The sequence below is a fragment of the Saccostrea cucullata genome, unplaced genomic scaffold (assembly GCF_032062105.1).
Source record: "Saccostrea cucullata isolate Sc308-1 unplaced genomic scaffold, CSIRO_AGI_Scuc_v1 ctg379, whole genome shotgun sequence".
NCBI classification, from domain to species: Eukaryota; Metazoa; Mollusca; class Bivalvia; order Ostreida; family Ostreidae; genus Saccostrea; species Saccostrea cuccullata.
Window position 1 is genome coordinate 104,500 of NW_026922802.1, and position 26,458 is coordinate 130,957.

At 34.9% G+C, this 26,458-nt stretch overlaps 2 protein-coding genes across 2 annotated transcripts in view; both read left to right on the forward strand.

Moving 5' to 3' along the window:
* LOC134262505 (general transcription factor 3C polypeptide 1-like) overlaps nucleotides 1-19,822 on the forward strand; it is a 124,241-nt gene extending 104,419 nt beyond the window's left edge. The window contains exons 17-24 of the mRNA XM_062744905.1: nucleotides 12,904-13,026; nucleotides 13,831-14,312; nucleotides 14,538-14,730; nucleotides 15,063-15,153; nucleotides 15,463-16,295; nucleotides 17,436-17,684; nucleotides 18,540-18,720; nucleotides 19,274-19,822. Coding sequence (XP_062600889.1) covers nucleotides 12,904-13,026; nucleotides 13,831-14,312; nucleotides 14,538-14,730; nucleotides 15,063-15,153; nucleotides 15,463-16,295; nucleotides 17,436-17,684; nucleotides 18,540-18,720; nucleotides 19,274-19,392 — 2,271 coding nt within the window. The 3' untranslated portion in view covers nucleotides 19,393-19,822. The remainder of the gene's footprint in view (nucleotides 1-12,903; nucleotides 13,027-13,830; nucleotides 14,313-14,537; nucleotides 14,731-15,062; nucleotides 15,154-15,462; nucleotides 16,296-17,435; nucleotides 17,685-18,539; nucleotides 18,721-19,273) is intronic.
* Nucleotides 19,823-23,395: 3,573 nt separating this feature from the next.
* Nucleotides 23,396-24,984, forward strand: LOC134262497 (uncharacterized). Its single transcript, XM_062744892.1, has 3 exons — nucleotides 23,396-23,645; nucleotides 24,273-24,456; nucleotides 24,766-24,984. Exons 1-3 carry the CDS (start codon nucleotides 23,463-23,465, stop codon nucleotides 24,885-24,887), a joined length of 489 nt encoding a protein of 162 aa, XP_062600876.1. The 5' UTR covers nucleotides 23,396-23,462; the 3' UTR covers nucleotides 24,888-24,984.
* Nucleotides 24,985-26,458: the final 1,474 nt, after the last annotated feature.

The window sequence follows — 26,458 nt, forward strand, 5'->3', positions numbered from 1 at the left end:
TACCTGAGAATCCCGTAATTAAATTTGATTCCTGTTTTAAATCTGAGGACATGAAATTCACAATTTTGAAAGAGGCACCATTGCTAATCATAATCACATACTTGGCATGCTTACTTTGGTTACTTAATACCCAGAGGCAGATCAGAGTAACAAAGAGAAAATTCACTTCCACTTTGTAACCACTTGTGCACCCCTCCCCACAGGAAACACTGACTCTGGGGCAACATATTTCAAAATTTTGGAAATTTTAGCATGAATTTTATTTCAACATAAATTGTTGATTAATATTAAAGCGCAGATTTCAAAGCATTAATTTATATTCAGACTGTGTGCCCTCCCCCTCCAAATTCCTCTGACCCAGGGGCCCGGAAATTAACCATTGTGGAAGAGGCAGCTTTCTTCTTTATAAATATGTACTTAGATCATTGGCATAATATCCAAAAAGGAAAAGATTTTCAAAGAATTCATGCATTTTCATTATATAAACATTAGAGTTCCCCAACACAAGAGGCCCTGACCCACGGGTCATGAAATTCATAAATCTCAAAGAGGCATCCTTTCTCCTCATAACTATGTACATAGTTCATTGGTTTAATACCCAAACGCAGAAAAGAAGATTTTCAGAGAAATAATTCATTTTCCCAAATATATTCTATATAGCCCCGCCCTAGCACAAACATCCCTTTCCCTGGGGCCATGAAATTCACAATTTTGGAAGAGACAGTCTCATTCAACTTATCTATGCACTTGGTTAGTTTATTAAATGCCCATGAGCAGAGAAGATTGAATTTCAAAGAAATTATGGATTTCCACTATTTATTCTATATAGCCCCGCCCTAAAACTAGAACCCCTGACCCTGGGGCCATGAAATTCACAATTTTGGAAGAGGCAGCCTTATTCAACATAACTATGCACTTGGTTAGTTTATTTAATGCCCATGAGCAGAGAAGAAGAATTTCAAAGAATTTATGCATTTTTATTATATATTCTATATAGCCCCGCCCTAAAACTAGAACCCCTGACCCTGGGGCCATGAAATTCACAATTTTGGAAGAGGCAGCCTTATTCAACATAACTTTGCACTTGGTTAGTTTATTTAATGCCCATGAGCAGAGAATAGGAATTTCAAAGAATTTATGCATTTTTACTTTATAATCTATACTGAAAGGAAAAAGAAACGCAGGGTAAACTTTTGAGGTGAATTAAATTTGTTTTTCTTAAAATATGTATCAGTTTTCCTATCTAACTTTTAAAATCATCTTTCAAAAGGATATAATCAAATTCCCATTTAATTTTGTCTAATACCTCATGAGTTATTGAAGCTCAAATAATGATACCCACCAAAAGTGAAAATGAAAAACTCTCTTTATCTTCAGTGTCTTTCCCATGCATCTGTCAGAGCCTTACTTCTCATTTGCATGGACTTTCGTCAGAGTGTTTATCATTCAAACCCTGGCTATATTTGGCATGGGTAACCACGCCAAAAAATAAGTCAAACGGTGCGCGCATGCGCCAGTGAGAGGAATACAACAGTAAGTTGACTGGCTCAAAAAACCAAATTGCGGAATTGTTTTCTTCTAAATTTCGTTTGAATGTAATGATTATAATCGTCTACTGTATAAATGGCTGTTTTTGTGTTAGTAAGGTGGCGATTTAAGAAATGGCAGGACGAATAACCCGCTCGTAAAATGGCTCTGTTTCGCGTTAACGTCATCGTCACGGTTGATTGAAAACCATTCCAGACCCTCTCCGACAACGGTTAACGAGTTTTATGGGGGAAAATTTACAACAAACTGCTTAGTAAAACATCGTTGCCTTTTTCATTAATTAGGCAATTCAAAAACAAGACCCCATTGAACTTCCGTAAACTGTGCCAAGATTGCAAGAAATTCATAATGCCTCTTAATATTGAAAAATGATGTACATACCTCAAATGCATCAAATAATGCAACAAGATTTGTTGACAAACTCGTCGTCATCAAATTGCACGTGTTTTGGACTTTTTAGCGTTTTCCATACGTGACGTCATAAATTTTACGGTTGAGTAATTCTGAAAACTGATTTTGGTGCAAAGTAACTAAATTTCTCTTCTGACCAATTTTCGTAATTTTCGGTCATGTGGTCAAAATTTTTTCGAACATTATGCTACCCTGCGTTTCTTTTTCCTTTCAGTATATATAGCCCCGCCCTAGCACTAGAACCCCTGGCCTTGGGGTCATGAAATTCACAAATTTGAAAAGGGCAGCCATATTCAACTTACTATGAACATGGTTATGCTATTTAATGGCTATGAGCATGAAAGAAAAACTTCAAAGAAATAATGCATTTTCACTATATAATCTATATAGCCCCGCCCGAGCACTAGAACCCCTGAACATTGGGCCATAAATTTCACAATTTTGGTAGAGGACTAAATGTTGATTACAATCATACCAACACTTTGCCTGCTTGATGTCTAGGAGTAAAGAAGAAGATTTTTAAAGATTGCACTAATCTGAGAGGTTTTGGCCCCGCTTCCCAGGTCCCAGGGGGGCAGGGACCCAGAAATTCACAGTTTTGTTCCCCTTCACCCATAGATGCTATAGGCCAAAATTGGTGGAAATTGGTTCAGCGGTTTCAGAGAAGAAGCTGAAAATGTTCAAATGTTAACGCACGATGAACGACGACGGACGAAAACGAACAGCAATAGGTCACCTGAGTTTACTATCAAAAGTTCATGGATTCTAACGTTAGAATCAGGCTCTATTGATCATACTGTGAAACTGTATATATTCTTTTTCTCTTTTGTGGACATCATTGCCTCTGTTCAAGGTTTTAATGTTAGGATGGGGCTGTGTTGATTATAAAGTAAGAATACATTATTTCTTTGAAAATCTTCTTGTCCCTTTTCATCTGGAAGACATACTGAGCACATGATCATGATAAACGAAGATGCCTCTTCTAGAAGTGTGAAATCCATGGTCCATGGGTAAGGGATTCTGGTTGAGGAGGGGCTCTGTTGATTATATAGTGAAATGCGTGTTTGGAGAATGTTCTTCCCTGCCCCTTGATATATAACAAACATCCTCAGTACATGGGTTTGTTGAGCAATGAAACTGATTTCAAAATCGTGAGTTCCACGTCGTTTTGCTTGGTTTCTAAGGGTGGAGCTCTATTGTTTATATTTTAAAATTGCAATACTAGTAATTCTTTGAGAATCTTCTTTTTTCATTGGTATTTATCAGGTATTAAACTAAATTTATGATGCTGAGCTGTGAGCATGGGTACGTCTTCCAAACTGGCATTCTTAGCACCTGGGTCGAGGGTTCTGATGTTTGGTAGAGACACCAAACATCAGATTATATAGTGAAAAAATGCATTAATTTTTTTTAAATCTTAGAATTGAATCGAGAACTAAGTTGTAATGAATAAGCTGCAATTTTACCAGATTGTGGATTCTGGGTCAAGAGTTATGTTGCTGGGCAAGACTCCATTGTTGTTGTAGAAAATGTTGTAACATACTGAAAGAAATTATTCCATAAAACTTCAATCGTTTTTCCTCTATGACAATTAATCTCTGTTGTTGATGTTATTAATAGATTAATTGAATTTTAAAAAATAACATTTTAAACATTCTATTCTATGTATTACAAGTTTTAATGGAAAAGTAGACTTGTTTTAATAGATATAAATAATAAGATGAAAAATCTCTTTTCTTTGCACATTTTGAAATATTCTTCAAAGACCATGAGGCCAGTTTGAAATATTAATGAGATCTTGTTCATGATTATCACCTATGGAAGATAAATATAAAGCAATCTTTTCAAAATTCTAAGAGACTTGATAGCTTATGTAACTTCCAGTAGAAGTATCGAATAATTTGCAGTTAAGTTTGCAACGAATTAGGAGAAGTTGAACATTTACTTTGCTTTTGTTCCTATCACGGGTCTTTAAAAACATGTCAAGGTCGTCGTTTTGCACAATACCAACAATCACTAGCCTTTAATCAACTCAAATCAATACAGAGAAAGTAAATTTTAGATTTAATTTGCTAAGACTTTCACTGCGATATAAAATAAGACAAAGCAATGCTCACATCGCTGATAAAAGAATGTGAACCAAGTACGAAGTTGACCACAAAAGTGTGCGACCATGGAGTAGATTTAGAATTATCACACCATTTTTAACCAAGGTGTTGGTAATGGATATAATTTCTAAGCTCCTTAGAATAGAAATTAGTCCTACAGATTATCCCCCGTTATATGCCCGTAAGTACCTGTATTACTCAAAGTCTTTGAACTCTTTGGTTTTAAATATTGATCTTTCCACTGCAATGGCATTTTGTTTCATTGTTGCAAGTGTTGTTTATAAATGCGAGAAAAGGGGGGGGGTGTCAGGAGCTAATAAGTATATTAATCGATTCGATTATGTACCTCACGTCCCTACAGATTTGTTTGAAGATAGATTTATAAAATGCTCATTGGTTATTCTAAATTGGTTTTTATGATACATTAAATGAAGTAATCTGTACATTCAAAATCATTTTATAGAGCTGATGAAAATTAGCTTGACACTCAGGTTGCCTACATGCATTGCTATCTGTTTTAATCCGTTATCGTGCACTGGTTGCATACTTCTGAAGATTCATAGCACTTTGGGGTAAGGAACAAAACTTGTGAAATTCTTATTTTCTGCCTCCCCGGAAACTGAGGATTGTGTAATGTGATGTTTAAAATTATCAATGCTTTAAAAATGTTCTTTAGCAGCGTAAAATGTTTGTACTAGTATAAAAAGATATAATAGATCACTTCTATTTTAATAGAATGCTTATAAAGAATTTGGAATCTAAGGCAAGGTTAAGGAAATTCAATTTCTCTAAAATGCATTTTTTAAAATTATTTTATTGGGTTTAATTAAATGACAACGTTTCGATAAACCGTTTTAAAGATTTCATAGAACCTTGATAAATATATTTGAGAGTACGTAATGTAGTAAAAATTGTTGCAAGTAAAATTTCATTGCCATGCTTTTCGAATTAAATAATTTAAGAGTAAACACTCTTGGCAGAGGAATTAAGTTGCCCGTGGCGCAGTGGTTAGACCACTATAGTGTCTGTTTTATAGTCACAGAGTAAAGTAGTTGATCCCTGCGCTGAGTGTTTGAGTCCCACTTCTGAACGTGGAGACCGGTCCTTTGAAGGAGACCGGTATAAATGTCCCGTGTTGCGGTAGGTGTTGGCATGAAGAATTTTGATCCCTCTACTGTGCAAATGTCCAAAGTGCTTAGCATTGGTCTAAATTTGCATTACACTACAGCAAGCAGTGGCGATTCCAGACGAGTGAAAAATTCTTGAAGGGATGTTAAACAACATAAAGCAACCAAACAAAGCTTGATCTGGTGTCAATTAGTTTTCTTTTGTTTAATAAGCTTTTAGACATAATTAATACAATTAATTAGATACGATATATTTCGGCTGATAACAGAATGGACAGCAATTAGGTAATCCGATCCTCAGATTTATAAAATTAGCAGTTAAGTAATCAAAAATACTCATAAAAGTATCTCTGATTTCACAAAGTTATGTAAATATATCCACAGTATTTCTTTAAAGTTAAACATTAAAGTTTTCCATATTATATAGGGAAAATTTTTAAATCTCCAGTATTTTTGCAGGAAAAGCGAATTAGAACATCAGCAATGCATTTTCTAATTGCAAATTGATCAACAAATATATTTTAGGTTAAAAAACAATAGGTATCCAGGCATTCAGAGAAATTGTCATGAATTTTATACTTATTTGGTATTTTTTGTCTTTTTTCGTCATATATTCTAAAATACATTGTGTAAAAGGCTTTTACTATCATTGCAAGACATGCACCACACATTACTTCTCATTTCATATCATGCTAATAAGCATTGGTATCTAAGGCTGGATTCAAGAAAATCTTATTTCTCTAAAACTGTATTAATTTTTTCTACTTTGGTAGGGTACAATTGTCAAGTTTTATACGATCTTTTTTAAGACTTCCAAAGACCTTGAATCATATAAAGATGAATACAATGAAAATTGTTGCATAAAAAAATGTCACTTTCAAGCCTCATTTCAAATTAATTATAAATTTTTGGAGTTATCCTTCCTGGCTGAGGATCGGATATCCTTAAGCTTATTTTAATCCTGATGCAAAAAGGACTTAGACGAGAATCGGGAACACATTGTAATTCATTCATGGATATTTCTAAATGCAAAATCTGTTAGTAATGTACGCGTATTTCCGACTCATTTTAAGTATTTAACGATGACTTTGGTGTTACAACTAAAATGAAATGATTATTTTGGAATCAGATTTACATATAAAACAATAACTTTGGGTCATATTACCTTGAACGTAATCGGTATGAATTAATAACCAATGGGGTATGTCTTAGTAACAGGTCATAATCTAGGCTTATAAATATTCGAAATAATCCCTTTTATCAGATTCATATTGCAGATAAACATTGTTTTGTTTTGGGCGAGTACAATTCGGACAATTACTTTGTCTACCTATTCGGATTATGTCCATTAAAGAGCAATAATTCATAATATACTTGACTTTGTTTATTGAATTTTATTAGACTACCATTAAAGAATGTTACGGTATGAAAATTCCACTGAATCTATACAATCCACAGACAAAAAATTATGCGGATTTCTTGGATATTAGAAAATATGTGTCCTTGATTTCACTTCATGTGAATTTTATAAGAAATTCACCCTACACATGTAGAGAATAAAGTGGAAAGAAAATAGTATAGTTTCCAGACAAAAGACAATTTAGATTGAAAGTACTTTCAATATTTTGAACAACCAAATTGAAATTAACTAGATTTTTAGCTCACCTGAGCCGAAGGCTCAAGTGAGCTTTTCTGATCACATTTTGCCCGGCGTCCGTCTGTCTGTCTGTCTGTAAACTTTTCACATTTTCGACCTCTTCTCAAGAACCGCTGGGCCAATTTCAACCAAACTTGCCACAAAGCATCCTTGGGTGAAGGGGATTTAAGTTTGTTCAAATGAAGGGCCACGCCTTCATTTAAGGGGGAGATAATTGGGAATTAATGAAAATTTGGTGGTATGTTTTAAAAATCTTCTTCTCAAGAACCACTGTGCCAGGAAAAATGCCCACCAAAATTTTACATAGAAATATATAGGAAAATTCTTTTAAAATCTTCTTCTCAAGAATAACAAAGCCATGGAAACATCCTCAGGTAGTGTAGATTCAAATTTGTTCAAATCATGACCCCCGGGGGTAGGGCGGGGCCACAATGGTCGACCAAAGTTTTTACATAGAAATATATAGGAAAATTCTTTAAAAATCTTCTTCTCAAGAATAACAAAGCCATGATTGATCATATTTATATGGAAGCATCCTCAGGTAGTGTAGATTCAAGTTTGTTCAAATCATGACCCCTGGGGGTAGGGCGGGGCCAAAATGGTCAACCAAAATTTTACATAGAAATATATAGGAAAATTCTTTAAAAATCTTCTTCTCAAGAATAACAAAGCCATGATTGATCATATTTATATTGAAGCATCCTCAGGTAGTGTAGATTCAAGTTTGTTCAAATCATGACCCCCGGGGGTAGGGTGGGGCCACAATGGCCAACCAAAGTTTTAAATAGAAATATGTAGGGAAATTCTTTAAAAATCTTCTTCTCAAGTATAACAAAGCCATGATTGATCAGATTTATACGGAAGCATGCTCAGGTAGTGTAGATTCAAATTTGTTCAAAATTATGACCCCTGGGGGTAGGGCGGGGCCACAATGGCTGACCAAAGTTTTACATAGAAATTTATAGGAAAATTCTTTAAAAATCTTCTTCTCAAGTATAACAAAGCCATGATTGATCAGATTTATACGGAAGCATCCTCAGGTAGTGTAGATTCAAAATTGTTCAAAATTATGACCCCTGGGGGTAGGGCGGGGCCACAATGGCTGACCAAAGTTTTACATAGAAATATATAGGAAAATTCTTTAAAAATCTTCTTCTCAAGAATTACAAAGCCATGATTGATTATATTTATATGGAAGCATGCTCAGGTAGTGTTGATTCAAGTTTGTTCAAATCATGACCCCTGGGGGTAGGGCGGGGCCACAATGGCCGACCAAATTTTTAATAAGAAATATATAGGAAAATTCTTTAAAAATCATCTTCTCAAGAATAGCAAATCTATAACTGGTCAAAGGTTTACTTTTGGATTTAAACTTTTCAATAATAAAACCAATTTATACTTTTTCCTTGCCACAGTGGTCAGGTGAGCGATGTGGCCCATGGGCCTCTTGTAAACCTTCAAATCAAAAACTACATACATTCTGTATATGCATAAATACATTTAGATGTATCTAGTATATAAATCTATATCATTTCTCCTCATTAATTAAAATAGCAGTGAAAGAGAAAATGTTCAGAATTACCGTGCTACAATATACCTTGAGGTGGTTTTAATCGAATAGACAACCACTCAACCAATTTCCACCAAATTTGGCATAAAGCATTCATGGTTGAAGGGGAACAAAAATTGTGAATTTTCTTTCATTAAATTCAAAACCATAACATAAACATCTTTAAAATCTTCTTCTTTACTTTATTAGCAATCACTGTGTTGCATGAATGTAATGGCCATTTTTCCTCTACCAAAATTGTGAAATTCATGGCCCCAGGTTCTGGGGCTCTGATCAAACTTTATATATAGTGAAAATGCATTAACATTTAAAAATCTTCTCTGCTTCTAAAAAACTACTTGCCAATTTTCAACGCCTTTTGCCACAAATTGGAATTTTATGGCCCCAGGGTAAGGGGTTCTGGTGTTAGGGTGTGGCTCTATTGATTATATAGTGAGACTACAGAAATTCTTTGAAAATCTTCTTCTCTGCTCCAGGGTATTCAACAAGCTAACTAAGTATATAGTTGTGATGAGCAAGAATGTCTCTTCCAAAATTGTGAATTTTTGGTCACCTGAGTAAACTCAGGTGACCTATTGTATTATGTGGGGTCGTGTGTTAACATTTGAACATTTTAAGCTTCTTCTCTGCAACCACTCAACCAATTTCCACCAAATTTGGCATAAAGCATTCATGGTTGAAGGGGAACAACAACTGTGAATTTCATGGTCCCTGCCGCCTGGGGCCTGAGGGATGGGGCCAAAACCACTAAAATTAATGCAATCTTTAAAAATCTTCAATAGAATTCCTTTTCCAAATTTGTGAATTTTATGGCCCCGGGGGTCAGGGGTTCTGGTGTTAGGGCGGGGCTCTATTGATTATATAGAGAATATACATTAATTCTTTAGAAATCTTCTTCTCTGCTCCTGGATATTAAATAAACTTAATGAGTACATAGTTATGATGAGCAAGAATGCCTTTTCCAAAATTGTGAATTTTATGGCCCCAGGGTCAGGGGTACTGGTCTTAGGATTGGTCTCTATTGATTATATATTAATAAATCTTCGAAAATTTTCTTCTCTGCACCTGGGTATCAAGGGGATGAACTACCTATATAGCTATGATGAACAAGGGCCATTCTTGGGGGGGGGGGCTCTACTTATGTACTGAAAATGAATTAATTAAAATCTTCTCCTTGCAGGTATTAATCAAACATTTTTGATTTGCAAGGGTGCCTTTTCCAAAATTGTGAAATGTGTGGACCAAGGGTCAGGGGTTCATGATTAGTCGAATTGCATTTTTTGTTCCCCTGCCCTGTCTATGGGTATTAAGTAACCAAACGCAGGTAACCTATAAGGCCCATGGGCCTCTTGTTTGCTTATACGGAGACGCCATCATCTCCGAATGCTGACTCTACTTCAACGCCCTTCCATAGCGAATAATGGTGAAATTATTATATGTATCTCAAAATGGCTTCAGGGGCAAAGAATGTATAGTGAAGAAAAGTATTACTGCAACCGTATTAATGGACATTTAATAAGAAATGGTTCGATATCATATAAAGAATGGTTATTGGGCGAAATCTGGTTTGAAATTTAGACTTTCCCCTCAAAATTAGAAAAAAATGTGTGGCACCCGCTATATTAATACCTGGAAAATACTACAGGTCTGTCGTTTTACGGTGTTTTATTGTATGTGTTACGTATTTTTATTACCGGGTATTGAAATTATTACCGCGTATTAAGTCTATCTATGGAAGGCAGTGATAGACATTATTATGAGCAAAGAGCCATTAAATTCATAATACTCTTCAATGCTTTAAGTTTTGTTGCAGACTGGGATGGATTTTCTTCTGCTTCAATATCTTTACGTTGAATATAAAAGCGACAGTTAAAAGTTAAAACCCATCTCCATGTCCATGAATGTTTTGAAGCTGTAAATAAAAAAAATATGGAGTACGAGGGGTTATCAAAAAGTTCGTGGACTGAGGCTATAAAATTAGTACTATGTAGTCTGTGCTTTCAAGATTTATAAGGGATATAAAACAACAAAATATAAAGAAATGTTGAAAATTTTAGCTTGATACGTTCATTATTTGCTAAATCATTATAAAACTAGAGGTACTGTGAGCGATGAGCTCACTAAATGATACCCCTCGCCTCCCATATGGTTTTAACTAATGAAAAAGTCCATGTTTTCCTGTGGCCGGGAAACCCAAAATATGTGTCGGATCAAAAAGTAAAATAGGAGGTGCACAATGGAATATGTAATAAAGATTCTGTGAAAGTTTCATCAAATTTCATTCAGTGGTATGAGAGGATCACCTGGGTACCCCAAAGCGTAACAGACGGACGGACGACGGAAATACCGATTACTATATACCCTCCCGCTTTTGTTTATTGTATGATTGGCGCCGTTGCCGTTTAGTTTCATGACGTCCGACAACGTCATTGTTTTTACAATGTCCACTTCTTCTACCTTATACACTTATTTTTATGAGATTCCCTGGAGCTGAGTAAGGACTAAAACCCGTCTTGTTTATATGACTTTACAGTGTCATGAACAGCGGCTTTCAATTCATATACATGTAATATTGCAAATGGATTTATACATTGGGAGAGATCCTCGCTTGATTGTGCCAGCATATTTTGCTTTTTGAAGTTTAATATCGACAACATATGATCAACGTCATTTTTTGGCATGATTGATTTTTCACACCTTGACTACAAACCGACATTAACTGTGCATCCCTTTTCTCCCTGAATCTATTTTGGAATTAAAAAATAACTACTCTGGATGCATTTTATTTCTCTGTATCCAGTTTAAAAATTTCCTAGGTTTATACCAGTTTTTTCAGGGGCAACACTTTATAGAATGTTAGGAAATGAAACCCCTCCCCTCTTTTGACGTCATTTTCAAGGACCTATTCGTTTGGAAACTCCATGTAAAATTTACCATAAAATTCATAGAACCTTCAGAATGAGGTAAAAATTCCAAATTTTCAAGAACAATAGTGTCCCAACATATACCTGAATTAACGGGATTTTTGGATGTCAAACGTTCATATCAAAAGATATTTTCTCAGTTACAATTAAGTCGAAAAAACGACGTGTTCGAGGTTGCGCCGTCTGGACATACCATTGCTTACAAAATCAGTACTAATTTCTTAAAAATGAAATTAATGATTTGTGGTTGATTCTATAGATAGGAAAGATGATGCTAACTAGATATTTTAAAATTCATCAATGTACCTAAAGCGGTTTTAATTTTATGGCGCTAGTCCACGAACTTTTTTTTGATACCCCCTCGTAAATATAATCCAAAAAAGTGGCGTTTATTTCCTAGCTTAATTCTGTATTTAATAAAAGTTTCTATTTGTCGTTGTTGGTATGCATTAACAGCTGTCAGAAAGAGCTGACAGATATTCTGTGTCGATGTCCTCTTCACAAACAATGGCGACAAGCTACACATTGACATGCTAAATAGATTCTGAGAATTTACGAGTTCAATAAACTCTATAAAGATACATATAGGTGCCAATTATTTCATTTCTTTGTAATAAATGCTACAAATCAAGAAACATTAATTGTTTTAATGTAGATACGAGGGTTGATCCAAAAGTAATGTCACATCTTTGATAAAATTTCTCCTAGTCGACGTAAATTAACAAAATTATACATGATGGAAGCTATATTTATTTTAAATCAGTCCTGAAAAATTCAAATTAAAATGATTTATATTTTTAAAATATCGAATTAAACACAAAGTGCGATTATGGTAGTCGCCGCACCTAAATAACGTCATAAAACGGATATGCGCCGTCATACACTTTTAAAAACGCCTTACCATCGTTTTATTAAAAAAAAATTGATATTCACAAAACATTCACATATTTTATTTTATTTAAGAACAATTGGCACCAATTGTACACTTTATCTATAATTTAATCCTTCATCAAAATTCTTTGAACAATACCATAAGACAAACTTAAAAGTGTCCCATATCACTCAAACTGCCACTAATCTCTTTTACGACAACGTCGACGCCATTGAGCGTTTCCACCCGACCTCCTATCTTTCGGTATTTGTGTCCCCAAATGATCATTTATTTACCTATTAACCGCCCAAAATCTCTGAAACCATCTATGAACAAGTCTCTCGTTAACATTCTCTCTGCGAGTTTGATTTACCATCATAACTTGTGATTTCCCGATTTTGAAGGAAAAATACATTACAACTCGTTTCGGTGTTTTATTCCATTTCACATTTCCTTTCTGCAATACATCAGATATAAACAAAACTATTTATGATGAAAAAAATAACAATGCTGCCATTTAATTCATAACTTAAGATTAGTAAATGTCGTAAATTTTGTCATTAATTGTTTTAATGTAGATATATTTGTATGTTCTCTGTGTTAATTTGTGATTAATTATTTTACTATAGTAGGGTTTATTTAAATCTTCCTTCTTTTAATTAATTGGGTACTTTTTATGCTTTCCAGATTCTACGAGTGGGAATAACCAGTATAAAGTATGTGTCCCTGCCCAATTGTCGGCCCTGGGTCATTCACAACTACAGAGACACTAGAGGGCGCGGGCACCATAGGGAAGTGGTGGCCGAAGCGGTGCGTCAAGATTTTTTTTTAAGGAACCAGTTTTTATATCATTCTTTGTAATTTATGATTTTTAGGAACATTTTTTAAACAAATCTGTACTCCTATATAACAACATTGTTCCAATTCAATTTTCATTATTTTAATCATATTACGAGTGATTTTACTGATACACGTGATGACAGTGATTGGAAAGTTTTAAATTTGAAGGCCATGTGAAAAAAATCTGTATTCGATTGCATATTTGATGGGAATAAAGCGCCAGAAAGTCTTTTTTTTTTAATTCATAAAAATGTAGGAACTTTTGCTATATTAGTTCTTGTATATATTGCTGATAACAGCAATAACTTTGAAGAACATTCTTCTTTAATATCGTGAGAAAGAAAATTTTAAAAACTGATAAAAATCGAGGTCGATGATTAAACGGTAAGGCCAATTTAATGTAGTGGTTTTTCAATTGTATGAAAACATCTAATGAAATTCGTGTACGTTGAGAGAACCCGTGGTTTCACAGGTTTGTAGTTACTGTCTTTTATTATTGTAAGGTATAGCTACAAAATATTGTATTTACAGTCATCTCAAAATGAATTAAGAGTTACTTTAAAGTCGGTCATCAGATATTGAAAGGGAAAAAACTTCAAAATTCTTATTGATATGATAGGGGAAAAAAGCAAATTAGCTCAAAGGCCCGAAAATCAATGTCGCTAAAGGAAAAAGAAAGATAACTCTATACTGGTCATAGAACGTAGGAGGTTTTATGTACGCGTCATAGAGAAAGATTCTTTACAGTGAAATTATTTTCTTTTTTTTATATAGAAGGAAGACCAACTGTTTTTAAGTAAAGACTCCTCTAAAGATAACTATAATGAGACACTGCAGAGTTCTACAAAATCAAACACTGAGCTGCTATCTGAAAAAGCAGAGCAGCAGTCTGGAAAATCTACACAAAGTTCTGTCAAACCAGAGATCGAGGATGAAAACTCTTCCACCAGCCTGGTGGACACGAAAACCTTAGACGATGACGAAGTAAAGAAAAGCGTCTGTGAAAAAGAGTCAGCTGAGGTCCAAATGACAGCGACCAAGGTCACATCAGTTACTACCCAAACAGAAATTAACGAAAGTCCAGAGAATATTGAATCAGAAACGACAGATGGTGGACCAGGAGTTGAAACCTTGAGCGACAGAAAAGGAAAGGAGCTGATTAACACCCGATTAGGACGATACACAAGGTCAAGGTCACCCAAAAAGAAGACGCAGGAAGAAAATGATTCAATTCCTGTAGGACCCAAGGCATTAAGGTTTCGGATTGAATGATTGTCTTGAATATGCTAATTGGAGTCGTATGACATTTTTGAAAAAATGTATGTACATGTACTTGATTATTTAAGAGATTTGCATGGTCAGAATATATCGCTGGTATGAAGAATGACCCCCCCCCCTCCAAAACAAAAAACAAGAAGATCATGTTAATCGATTCTGAAATTTTCCTCGTTGTTTGAACTGATTTTGCATTATTTTTATAGCACATATGAGAAGATCCGCCTTCAGATTATGCCGTGGAAGAAACCAGAAGGCTACCTTAACAAGTCGGTCTTCTCCTTCATGCTTCAGGCGGTACTCCTGTATATCGTGTCTAACCCCGGCATCTCCTTCACTAACATATGTAACCGCTACCTGCCTTACCTCATACCCAGTCATCTGACGGAACTATTGGAGGTAGGTTATGTTAAAAGGAAGCGAAAAGTCAACTACATTTAAGTTTTAGTTTTTCTGAGTTGTTGGTGATCACATTTTATCAGTTTATGCATCCTCAGAAATAGTAAAAAGTATGTCATAGTGACTTATTTTTTAGTGCACGTAAGTACCAAGAATTTAATTTTCCTCCCCCCTTCAGGATCTTAAAATATCTTTGATGAAGGAATGAATTTTGGTGTTACCGATATTTATCAGTAATTATTAAGTAGTTGTTCTGTATATGTTTATTGGGTATAGATAATTGTTATTCAGAATTTTTTCCTTTTACTTTATAATATATTACCTGTTTATAGATACTGGTAGAGATAGGTTGTTTATTCAAGACCATCTTGACCAGAGAACCTACTCTTTCGCTGTTTTCTTCTTACCAGGCTCCAACACAGGGTAAAGTATACTATCATATCATTCATTTAATGCCTATTCATTATGAAAATCATATTCACTCAAATCGAAAGTAAAATTGATATGTTTTTTAGCAGTTCCCAAAAACTTTTTTTCTGAATCATCAGGAAATTATGAAAATCCTTAACATTACTTTTTGTGTAAAAAAGCAGAGAATGAGATAAAACTACTCAGACTTTCCATTTTAGAGTGATTATCATTTATAAAAGGATGGTGTTTGGTTTAAATTCGCTTTAAAGAGAGCAAAAACTGTTAAATGTATAATCGGTTCCTCCTTATATATGATTTCAGTGTCGGAGTCAGAGCAGTCAGTAGCAGACTGTGTCTTTTACGAGGCGACATTTAATGCCATCCCCTTACTGGCTCAGTTCCTGGAGGATGTCCAAAACACAGATTCCGTACAGCTGCACCGGGCCAGGAAAAGGACGCAGCCTGACGCAGATACTGTGTACCCAGGGGGAGAGAGTCAGAAACGAGAAGTCGATCAACAAGAATCACCTGAAAATGTTACAGGTCAGGATAATAGTTCTGAAATAAATGCTGCTTATCCAGGAGATATTACAGAAGTCTCTGATGCTGGAACGACTCGGGGCTTTATACCTGATCACCAGATGATTCAAACTGTGGTGTCATTACCGGAAGAAGGAGGAAATGACGCAATAAGTGGAAGAAAGGATATGAAGATAGAAGACAGTGCTGGTGGCATGAGTTTACAGGAGAGTATGAATATTGACCAAGCTACAGAGTCTTCATGTATTGACCCAGCACCAGAGTCTTCACATATTGACCCAGCACCTGAGTCTTCACGTATTGACCCAGCACATATTGACCCAGCACCAGAGTCTTCACATATTGACCCAGCACATATTGACCCAGCACAAGAGTCTTCACATATTGACCCAGCACCAGAGTCTTCATGTATTGACCCAGCACCAGAGTCTTCACAAATTGACCCAAAACCAGAGTCTTCACATATTGAACCAGCACCAGATTTTTCACATATTGAACCAGTACCAGAGCCTTCACATATTGAACCAGCAATGGAAACTTCTCATATTGACCCAACAATGGAAACTTCACATATTGACCCAGAAATAGAGACTTCACTTTCAGAATGCCATTCAGTAGACATGACATGAAGAGGAGGAGAAGTGATTTTGTGAATCTAGTCCAACATCTGAAAAGATGGACCAATCCTAATAATGCATGATGACTTCCTGTCAGCAGTGACTAGAGGCTAGCCAGGCTGTTTTATTTTTTTATGTGTAAGGATTTTTTTTTTTGGAAATAGTGAATTTTATTGACTATAATATGAATACCATGCTAAGAAAGATATTATTAAATGGTGTTTTTAATTAAGTTATAGCTTCTTAATATAAGAAGAAAGAAGAGGAACGCAGATTGAAGCATAACTATGTTTCAAATGTCTTCAAGTGCAATATTATTGCGCACTTTATAATGCAGTCTTCAACGTTTTAGTAACATTCATGTGTTCTGTTTGAAGTGTGTTTAGTAAGTGAGGCTGGTGTATTTATTTTTTCTTTATATATCACTTTTTGTATGGCAAGGTCACAATAAAATACATTTAAACAATATTATGTGCGTGTTCGTATTATGATTAGTGCCCATTAGTAAGCTGAAATTAATTGTTACAAGTATTTGAGTGGTTTTAATACCAGCATGTCACAAGTATTGAAGACAGACATATAATTATATCAGTTGCTGAAATTTTAAGTTAAGTACACGTATATTTCTTAATAAAAGTTTGTCCTAAATTATATATCACCACAGCTCTTGTACTTTTACTCAAAATGTAGATTTAAAATTTTACAGACATACCTTCACACACCCTCACAGTCGCATATCACACACATTAAATGTATTTGTCATTATTAAAAAATAATATTTGTCTAGTGTCAACAAATATTTAACTTTATTAGTTAACGGTACATGTATACATGTGTATTCTCAGCTGTACTTTAAAGTACTTGTTTAGAAGGGATTGCTTAAGTCTAAAAATAAATATTGGGTCCCTGAAGTCTAAAAATAAATATTTGAAGGGTAAACCGTTGTAAACATTGATTTACAATGTACAACAAATTCTTTAAGGTTATTGATCCGAACTTGGTAAATACAGGTAAAATTTCGTCAGAAAAAAATCGACGAAATCTCTTGTTTCGATTTCACTAGATCGACCAACGACCCTTTACTCGGAACGCATCATAAATTTTGTTTAAACGAAGATATATCTATACATCTGAACGTGGTATAAATTAGGACACAGTAACGAGAAGACACGCTTTGTGAAGTACAGATACAGTCAAATATTCACGATGAACCGACAGAATCTGGCAGATTTTGGGGCCTACACTGCTATAGGATGCGTCTCCATGTTCGTGGGCTCAGCATACTATGTTAACTTTGTCCAGACTCCTGCAATGATGCAGGTCAAAGACACAAAGGCGATGAGAGCGTTATGGAAGGAGATGTTTGTACGAGCCAAAAAATACCAGGTAAATATACTGCTAAATATGCATGAAAATAGTAAGAAGGACCTGCATAATTTAATATAAAGTGTGACACACGATAAAGGTTGTTAACCTTGACACTTCATTCTCTAATGTCTTGTGTGACTGAATCCATGGTTCTCAGATGTTTGCATGAAAAATGAGGCCCTGATCTTATGTTCCAGTAATTGTTTTGTGAATATCATTTTAATGTGCATAGTAGATGCATGCTTACATTTTTAAAGCACCTATAATATTGGAGATGTTCATTTTACTATTGGTCTCTTTCATCATGTCTTAAAAATATTTTTATCCTTTCCCCCAAACTGGACGTCTTTCATATCTGATAGCGCCGTTGTCTTGATAAAAATGGGGAAAAAATATCGATACTAGCAAACATGCACGTACATGCATGGTTCTGCAATCTGCCCAGCGATAATGCATTATCTGTTTCCGACGATTGCGACATCTTGATATATTTAGAATCGGTAAAATGACGATCGGAAATATCCGTTAGACAATCTTTCTAGATCGATTGCTTCGGAAATCAATGGAAAATCATGATGATGGCACTTACCCATTTGTTTAAAAAAAGCTTTTAATCTGTCAGGGGTGGATAGAAAATTTCCAGGAAGGGTACAATATATGCAAAAGAAACGCACAGAGTGCTTATGAGATTTAACTTTTATAAGGATGCATACGTTCTTTCATTTTAGTCCCTTTCCCCTTTTATCCCAAAATCTGTCAATGTATGAAATATTTCATTTAAGTCTGAGATTGATGTATATACCTTAAAGAAGAATTAATCATTTCTTCGTCTTGTTCAAATTCCAATAACCGTGTTTGACTGTCTGCTTGTAGAGTGGTTTTGCATTGACATCAGCAGCCTCGGCAGTTCTGGTGGGACTTCACGAGCAGTCTAAATACCGATGGCTGTGGTTCGGTAGCGCAGCAGCCATCTTGGCTGTTGTCCCCTGGACGTTTATTGTTATGATGCCAGATATAAAGCGTCTCTTGGAAGACGACGTGGTCGAAAAAGAGGGTAAGACTGATTTAAACATTGAAAAGATTTTCTGAATTTTTTGAAATCACTGGAAAAAGAAATATAATTTTCATATGTCACGAAATTTATGCGAATATATGCTGGTTTTCTAAGGTACCAAGAACTTTGCGGTGCATTTTGTGGCATGAATATCAAATTTATGCTTTTTCTAAAGTCAGTCAATTTCAACCAAACTTATCTGTGGAGATAATCAAGAAATTTATGCGAATATATGCTGGTTTTCTAAGGTACCAAGAACTTTGCGGTGCATTTTGTGGCATGAATATCAAATTTATGCTTTTTCTAAAGTCAGTCAATTTCAACCAAACTTATCTGTGGAGATAATCAAGAAAAGTACACCAAAGGACTCAGAATTAAACAGGAAAAAAATGCATCCTTCCTTAATTAAGACCAAGAAACTTAATTCGTTGACCTAATCACCCACTTGAAGTGCATATTAACTTTCTCCTGCGTATGGATAGTTTTTAAGATGGGCCACATATGCAACTTAATATTTTATGCATAATGTAATCAATTGGTTTTATTGTTAAAGGAGAACAATGGGTCCGAGACAAGATCCGCCTTTGGAGTCGTCGTCATGGCGTCCGGACCGCCCTCTCTGATCTCAGTGCCAACCTTATGTTAGCCGCGGTGTACATGACCCGGATGTAAACTTGTGAATGGCATCGTGTATGACCCGGAAGTCCAGGATGTAAATTTTCTCTTTGACGCAAGGTGGGAAATGACAAAAACATTTAAAATTGTGGTATATTAATATATGGTGTGCGATTGAATAGTGAGTGATATCAGTATTAGATACTGATGTGATCTTTTATATTTTTTCTATCTTTTTGGTATGATGCATGGTGAAACATTGTAATCCTGATTATGATATATTGTGAAGTTTGACTTCATTATTTTACAGTATTTCCAATTATTGCATTGGATACAGTAAAAAAGACTTTTAATATATTCTGCAGCAAGAATCCTTTATGTATTACGAAGTAATGTGATTTTTTTTTTCAGATATACATGTGTATTTTGCAGCTAGAACCTTTTAATTGTATTACAGAACGATGTGAATAAATTATTTAACAATTTTTTTTATTTTGTGGGTTATTATACTGGCCCTATTTATATATTTATACTAGTATAAAGATTGATAACATCATAAGGTATTAAAAGAAAACTATTTGTTTCCATGCAAGTAAAATCAAATTCCGCCTCAGTTGGTTGCTTTATTTTATGTTCACTGATCGAGATTTACATAATTGACAAAATGATCCTTGAAAAATTAAATTTAGCTGAGATTTTTATTATATCAATATATAGTATACATGTATGCCTAAGTTCTAATCCTTCATTAACTGGACACCCTTTAGCCGTACTCGTCACTAATGGTACACTTCATTCCAAACTTGAAATTATGTATTCTCCCTTGATTTATCATGGTATACTTCATGTATCCATCCCTTTAATTACTTGAAATTAAATCTAACTCTGAAATATCTTGTAAAATTAATCGTTTTCTCCTCTAACCCGGGAATCCCTGTATTGGTCACTATAAATGGTATGTTCCATCATTCTTGCCCTAACGGTAACAGGTCTGTACATACTTTAGTTTTACCTTTTCTTTCCTTCATTTGCTTGGAAATCCTGTTTCTGTCCCTCTATTTAATCCGTAAGTTACATATATAACTTATCCATCTTCTTTTTGGATATGAATCCATTTAAAATATATTAAGCTTCACCTGCTCCAAACCCACTCACCCACCCCTTAGCTGCAGAACTAGCTCTCTAATCGAGAAAATTCGTACAAATAAAGGACCTCTCTTAAATCTCTGCTTTATCTGTCCGGATTTTCTCAAACAGAGAGCTACAGTTCTGAAGCTTCCCACTCTACCCCCGTACCTGGTAAACATTCGTTCCTCCATTAAAGGTACTTGGAGACAGACTTGAAGTCAATATTTTCTCTATAATATTACGACTTATATATTTTAATAGCATTTCACACAAAAATTAATTAAGAATCTTATTTCATTTAAAAGTTATTAAAACTTCAAATTTTTTGGCGGGTTTGATTGACACATCCTTGCACTTTCACAAATTTTAACCTTATTCTTAATCCTTAGGAAAAGTGGCAATCTTGTTGTGTATTAATGAGAAATATTAAAACTTTTATCTAGAAAAATGATTTTATTCAGAGTAGATATATTAGAAAGCAAAACTCCTTCACAAGTATCGTCATTCCGAACTAAGAGTTGCGTACAGAGTTTAGCAAATCGAGCACACTCGTGTTATGTACACAGTTTTTGTAAACAGGGCACGAGTTCTGTTATTGTTTATGTTTACAATTCACCGGGTGCGTTCAATCGTCACAGTGTGCTTACCACAACTGCACGGACTGACAATATATTGTGTGTTTGTTTTGCTTTCAAACATGTCTACTCTGAATTTTTCTGGATTATAGTATTAATATTTTTCATTTATACAAAACGAGATTGCCACTTTTCCTACGGATTAAGAATAAAATTAATTTGTGAAATTGCAAGAATGTGTCAATCAAACCCGCCAAAAAATTTTAAATTTTGATATCTTTTAAATGAAATAAGGTTTTTAATTAATTTTTGTGTGAAATGCTATTAAAATATATAACTAAGTCGTAATATTATTGAGAAAATAAAAACTTCAAATTTGTGTCCAAGTACCTTTAACTTATTTTCCTATACATTATGTACTGTACTATTATTTGTTCCTACTTTGTCTAATCCTGATATCCCATTCTTACATCGGTATTTTTTATGTAAAACTCTAAGGTCAATGAATATCAATACCCAAAGAAAGGTCATGTCTCGGTGAATACACATTTAAAATATACTACATGACAGCCGTATAGAATCAACCATTCAGAAATTATGGTCAAGGTCAAATTTTTTTAGCTCACCTGAACCGAAGGCTCAAGTTAGCTTTTCTAATCACATTTTTTCCGTCGTCCGTCTGTAAACTTCTCACATTTTCGACTTCTTCTGAAGAACCATTGGGTCAATTTTAACCAAACTTGGAACAAAGCATCCTTGGGTGAAGGGAAATTTAAATTGTTGAAATGAAGAGTCAGGTCCTCTCACAAAGGAGATAATCAAGAAAAGACACAAATAGGGTGGGTCATTAAAAAATCTTCGTTTCAAGAACCACTGGGCCAGAAAAGCTGAAACTTATGTGGAAGCATCCTGGGATAGTTTAGCTTCTAAATTATTCAAATCATGACCCCCGGGGGTTGGGCGGGGCCACAATAGGGAATCAAATTTTTACAGAGAAATATATAGAAATATTTTATAAATTTTCTTCTCAAGAAACACTGGGCCAGAAAAGCTGAAACTTATGTGGAAGCATCCTGGGGTAGTGTAGATTCTAAATTGTTCAAAGCATGGCCCCCGAGGGTTGGGCGGGTCTACACTAGAACGAAAGTTTAACATAGAAATATACAGGAAAAATCTTTAAAAATCATCTCAAGAACCACCGGGCAAGACAAGCTGAAACTTATGTGGAAGCATCCTGGGGTAGTGTTGATTGTAAATTGTTCAAATCATGACCCCCTGGGTTGGGCGGGGCCACAACAGGGAATCAAAGTTTTACTTAGAAAAATATAGGAACAAACTTTAAAAATCTTCTTCTCAATTAAGAACTACTTGGCCAGAAAAGCTGAAACATATGTGGAAGCATCCTAGGGCAGTGTAGATTCTAAATTGTTCAAATCATGACCCCCTGGGTTGGGCGGGGCCACAACAGGGAATCAAAGTTTTACTTAGAAATATATAGGAAAAATCTTTAAAAATCTTTTTCTCAAGAACCACTGGGCCAGAAAATCTGAAACTTAGGTGAAAGCATCCTGGGGTAGTGTATATTCTAAATTGTTCAAATAATGACCCCAGGGGTTGGGCGGGGCAATAGGGAATCAAAGATTTACATAGAAATACATAGAAAAAAAACTTTAAAAATCTTCCCAAGATCTACTTTGCCAGAAAAGCTGAAACTTATGCGGAAGCATCCTTGGGTAGTGTAGATTTTAAATCGTCGAAATTATTACCCTTGGGGAACGATGGGGTCACAATAGGTATTACAAGGGGGAATTCTGGTTAAGAATAACATGGTCAAAGCTTCTCATGTGAGCGATGTGGCCCATGGGCCTCTTGTTTAATTAAAGATCATACTACAAGGTCAAGGACATTAGGTCAGTTATAAAAAAAGGGCTTGTCACAAGATACATGAAATTTCAAAGCGTGCTATAGCCCCAACCATGTTAAGGTCATGGGCATGGTTCAAGTTTTAGCGAACAAACGGATTAATAATCAACAGACAGACTGAAAGACACAAATTATATGCCTCCGAATCTTTGATTCAGAGAACATTATAATTATGTTCGTATTCCAAGACAACACTGAAAAATCTATAAAGTTTAAAGATAAAATCTATAAAGTTTAACAGAATCTGTTTTTGGTTTATTAATATGATGTTAAATAAATTATTTAATTTTAGAAAAATGAATGATAAAAATAATAGGATATTGGTAAAATTTACATAATAGGGACGATAAAATCTTTTATATGATAATTTTCATAAAATAATAGATGTTATCTGCACAGTCTTCGAAATAAGAAATAACGGGTAGCGTAGCAGATGTATGCACCTGTAAATATGAAACTAGGTCATTGTTCTATCACGTAGACTGAAAGTACAGTCGTGCCATGGATAAACAGAAGTTATTGGATTTGGCGGGATATGCTGCTATAGGATGCAGCGCCTATTTTTCAGGGGCTGCCCTGTATATAAATGTGGTCCAGGTACCCACCATGTTTGCCGTGGCGCCTGATACTAAAACTCTGCTGAAGGAATGGAGAGAGACGTTTACACGTGCCCGTATTCTCCAGGTTTGTTGTTAGATATTTCATGGACTAATTATAGTTTCTCACATGTAATATAATTATTATAGATCCCGGGTTGTACAACATTTATTTATTTCATTATCAAATTCTTCCGTATTGAAATATTCTTTAAGTCAGACTAACTACGTGCGTTTTAACATGTATTTGCATTTACGGAAACCGGTATATGCGATAAGTAAAAAAAAAATTAACCGCAAGCCACACAATTATTTTTATGCCCCTGGATAGATCTCGGGGTATATATTGTTTTTGTCCTGTCTGTCTGTTTGCCAGTCTGTTGTCAACTTTATTCTTGCCCATAACTACGCATGTATTGCGCTGTCAAGGGTAAGACTTTAACAATGTTTAATATTTGACATTCATGGGTGTTCATTATGACAAGACCTTTCCATTGGTACAGAATTTTTTATCATGTGACCTTAACTGTGACCTTTAACATACATTTAAAATCTTTAAAACATTTTAGAAGTGTATACCAATTTAGTCTACGTCCAGTTCCAGAGATGTGTTACCATCGGGAGCATAGAGTTTCACAAACACATCTTGTATAAACATATTTTTATCCTTTATAAATAACATTGCCTTACGATATTGTACCTGATCTACACACAGGCACCTTTTGCTGTACTGGGTGCGGCCTCTGGATTGGCCATGTACTATTTCACTGACCGCGGTCAGTATCGCTACCTCTGGTTGGCTGGAGCTTTGACTTTACTGACCGGTATGCCGTGGACCAAACTGGTCATGATGCCAGATATCAAAAAACTCCACGAAGACGACATCCTGGAAAGGAAAGGTAGGGTCTTGTTTTATTGACTAGATGAAAATGTCCAACTGAGGACTATTCTAATAAACTATGTGTCCCAAACGTGATGTTTTATACTTTTTTATTGTTAATTTATGAAATTAGTACTAATTACATTTAATTTACTGGATTTCCTATTTATAGGATAGCTGATTCGATAAAGCATGTTCTAAGTACATTTTTTTTTTAAACTGAGGATGACGATTGACTAATAAGTTGATACCTTCAAAGGGATCGTACAGGACATTTTTTTGTAATTTTATGAGATATTAACCAATCAATAAGAATATTTTTTTTCAGGTGAGACTTGGATTCGTGAGAAGATCGCACGCTGGAACCGACTTCATGGCTTCAGAACAATAACATCGGGTTTGGCCTTCCACCTCATGATGGCGGCCGTTTATCTTGATAGAATGACGTAATAAATAAACTAGGACTAGGAAAGTGTATTATATAGTGAAAAGTTGCTATTTTGCACAATTTTATATGAAGTCTAATAATAAAATTTTAATTCAAGAACTTTGTTAATTTGAAATAGAGGTTGACTGATTGATTATAGTTGCTTTTGTTGGTTTCAAGTTGGTAAGATCGTCTGACTTAGTAACTTCTGAACCTAGAGACTTATATTAGGCCCCAAAACAATAAACTGAGAACATCCTTAACCTTAAGTCAAGTTTTCTGGTCAATATAATTTTTAAAATTATTTTGATAATGAAACAAAATTTTCAACATGTTATGTTTTTCATGCGCAGATTTTTAAATGATTAGCGTTTGCATTTTCATATTTCACAGCTATGTTTAATGAGAACAAGTCCTTTCTTTTTGGTCACATTTTTCATCTTCTGACTTAGGAGTTTGACTTGTAAGAAACATCAACCTTAGCCAAAGGCTGTCTTACGCCATTTTGGCGGTATCAGTGTTTCACAAATTTCTTGTTTCAATAAAAATTTACTTACCTTGTCGTTGGTCATTTGAAAAATTATCCTGATTGTATATATAAGTACTCTGAAGTTGATATTAAGAAGTTGCTTGGGTTTTTCATTGACAGTGTCGATCAGGTCTTCCAACAATCTGTTAGTATTCCACGTTTATCAATTGTGCTCCGTTACTAACATACTTTATGTTGTCTGCCGCTTTCACTTAAAGTGGGTGGTATTAATTTCTGTCTGTCTGTAATACCTTAATTTTCGCAAGATACTATGTACAGTATATAGAAAATCATTTGAGCGTAAGCAATGAAATTATAAACATAACTTCCTATGGCCTAAAAAAAGACATATTGATTTTTAGGTCAAAGTTCAAGATCAAAAATTCAACTCGACATTTATCAATTAACATTTAGTTAATTCAATCCATGTGTTTCGATGTAGCTCAGTGAGCTTTCCTTACGTATACTAGCAATACACCCCCATCAAAGTCAAACGCGCTTGCATGCTATGAACAAGTTGATGAAATAAGGATACCAACTTTCTAGTTTAAAGTTATCATTTCACAAAAGTTTTTTTGATCGATGCAATGACCGTGTTAGCAAATACAAATAAACCTATCATTGAATCATTTGCTAATGAACGTTGTCTACGTTTCTTTTCGTTTTTCCCGGTCACGCCAGCCCACGGAGAACACATAAGGTGGTTCTGACGGTTTTACAGGGAATGTTCACTCCCCCAAAGGGACCTGATCCCGCCTCTGATGTTTTGCAGACCCATGTTTGCTCTATTTTCAAGGGGGAGAGGGGTTAAACTTTCTTCATACATTGCAACTAAAAGTGGAGGGGATACGCTTTCAATAAAAATAAATGCACATACGTATGTTTATTAATGTATAGGAAAAATACAAAGGAGTAGCAAAAAGTACTAGCAGTAGCAATTTTGTCAACATTAAGAATATATGGATTGAGGGGAAAAGCGGATCTCCTGTTTATAACTGAATGCATTAGAGGTTAACGATCGCATTTTTTCTGTCAGCAAAATTTCTTTGTGTGAATGAAGTGTTA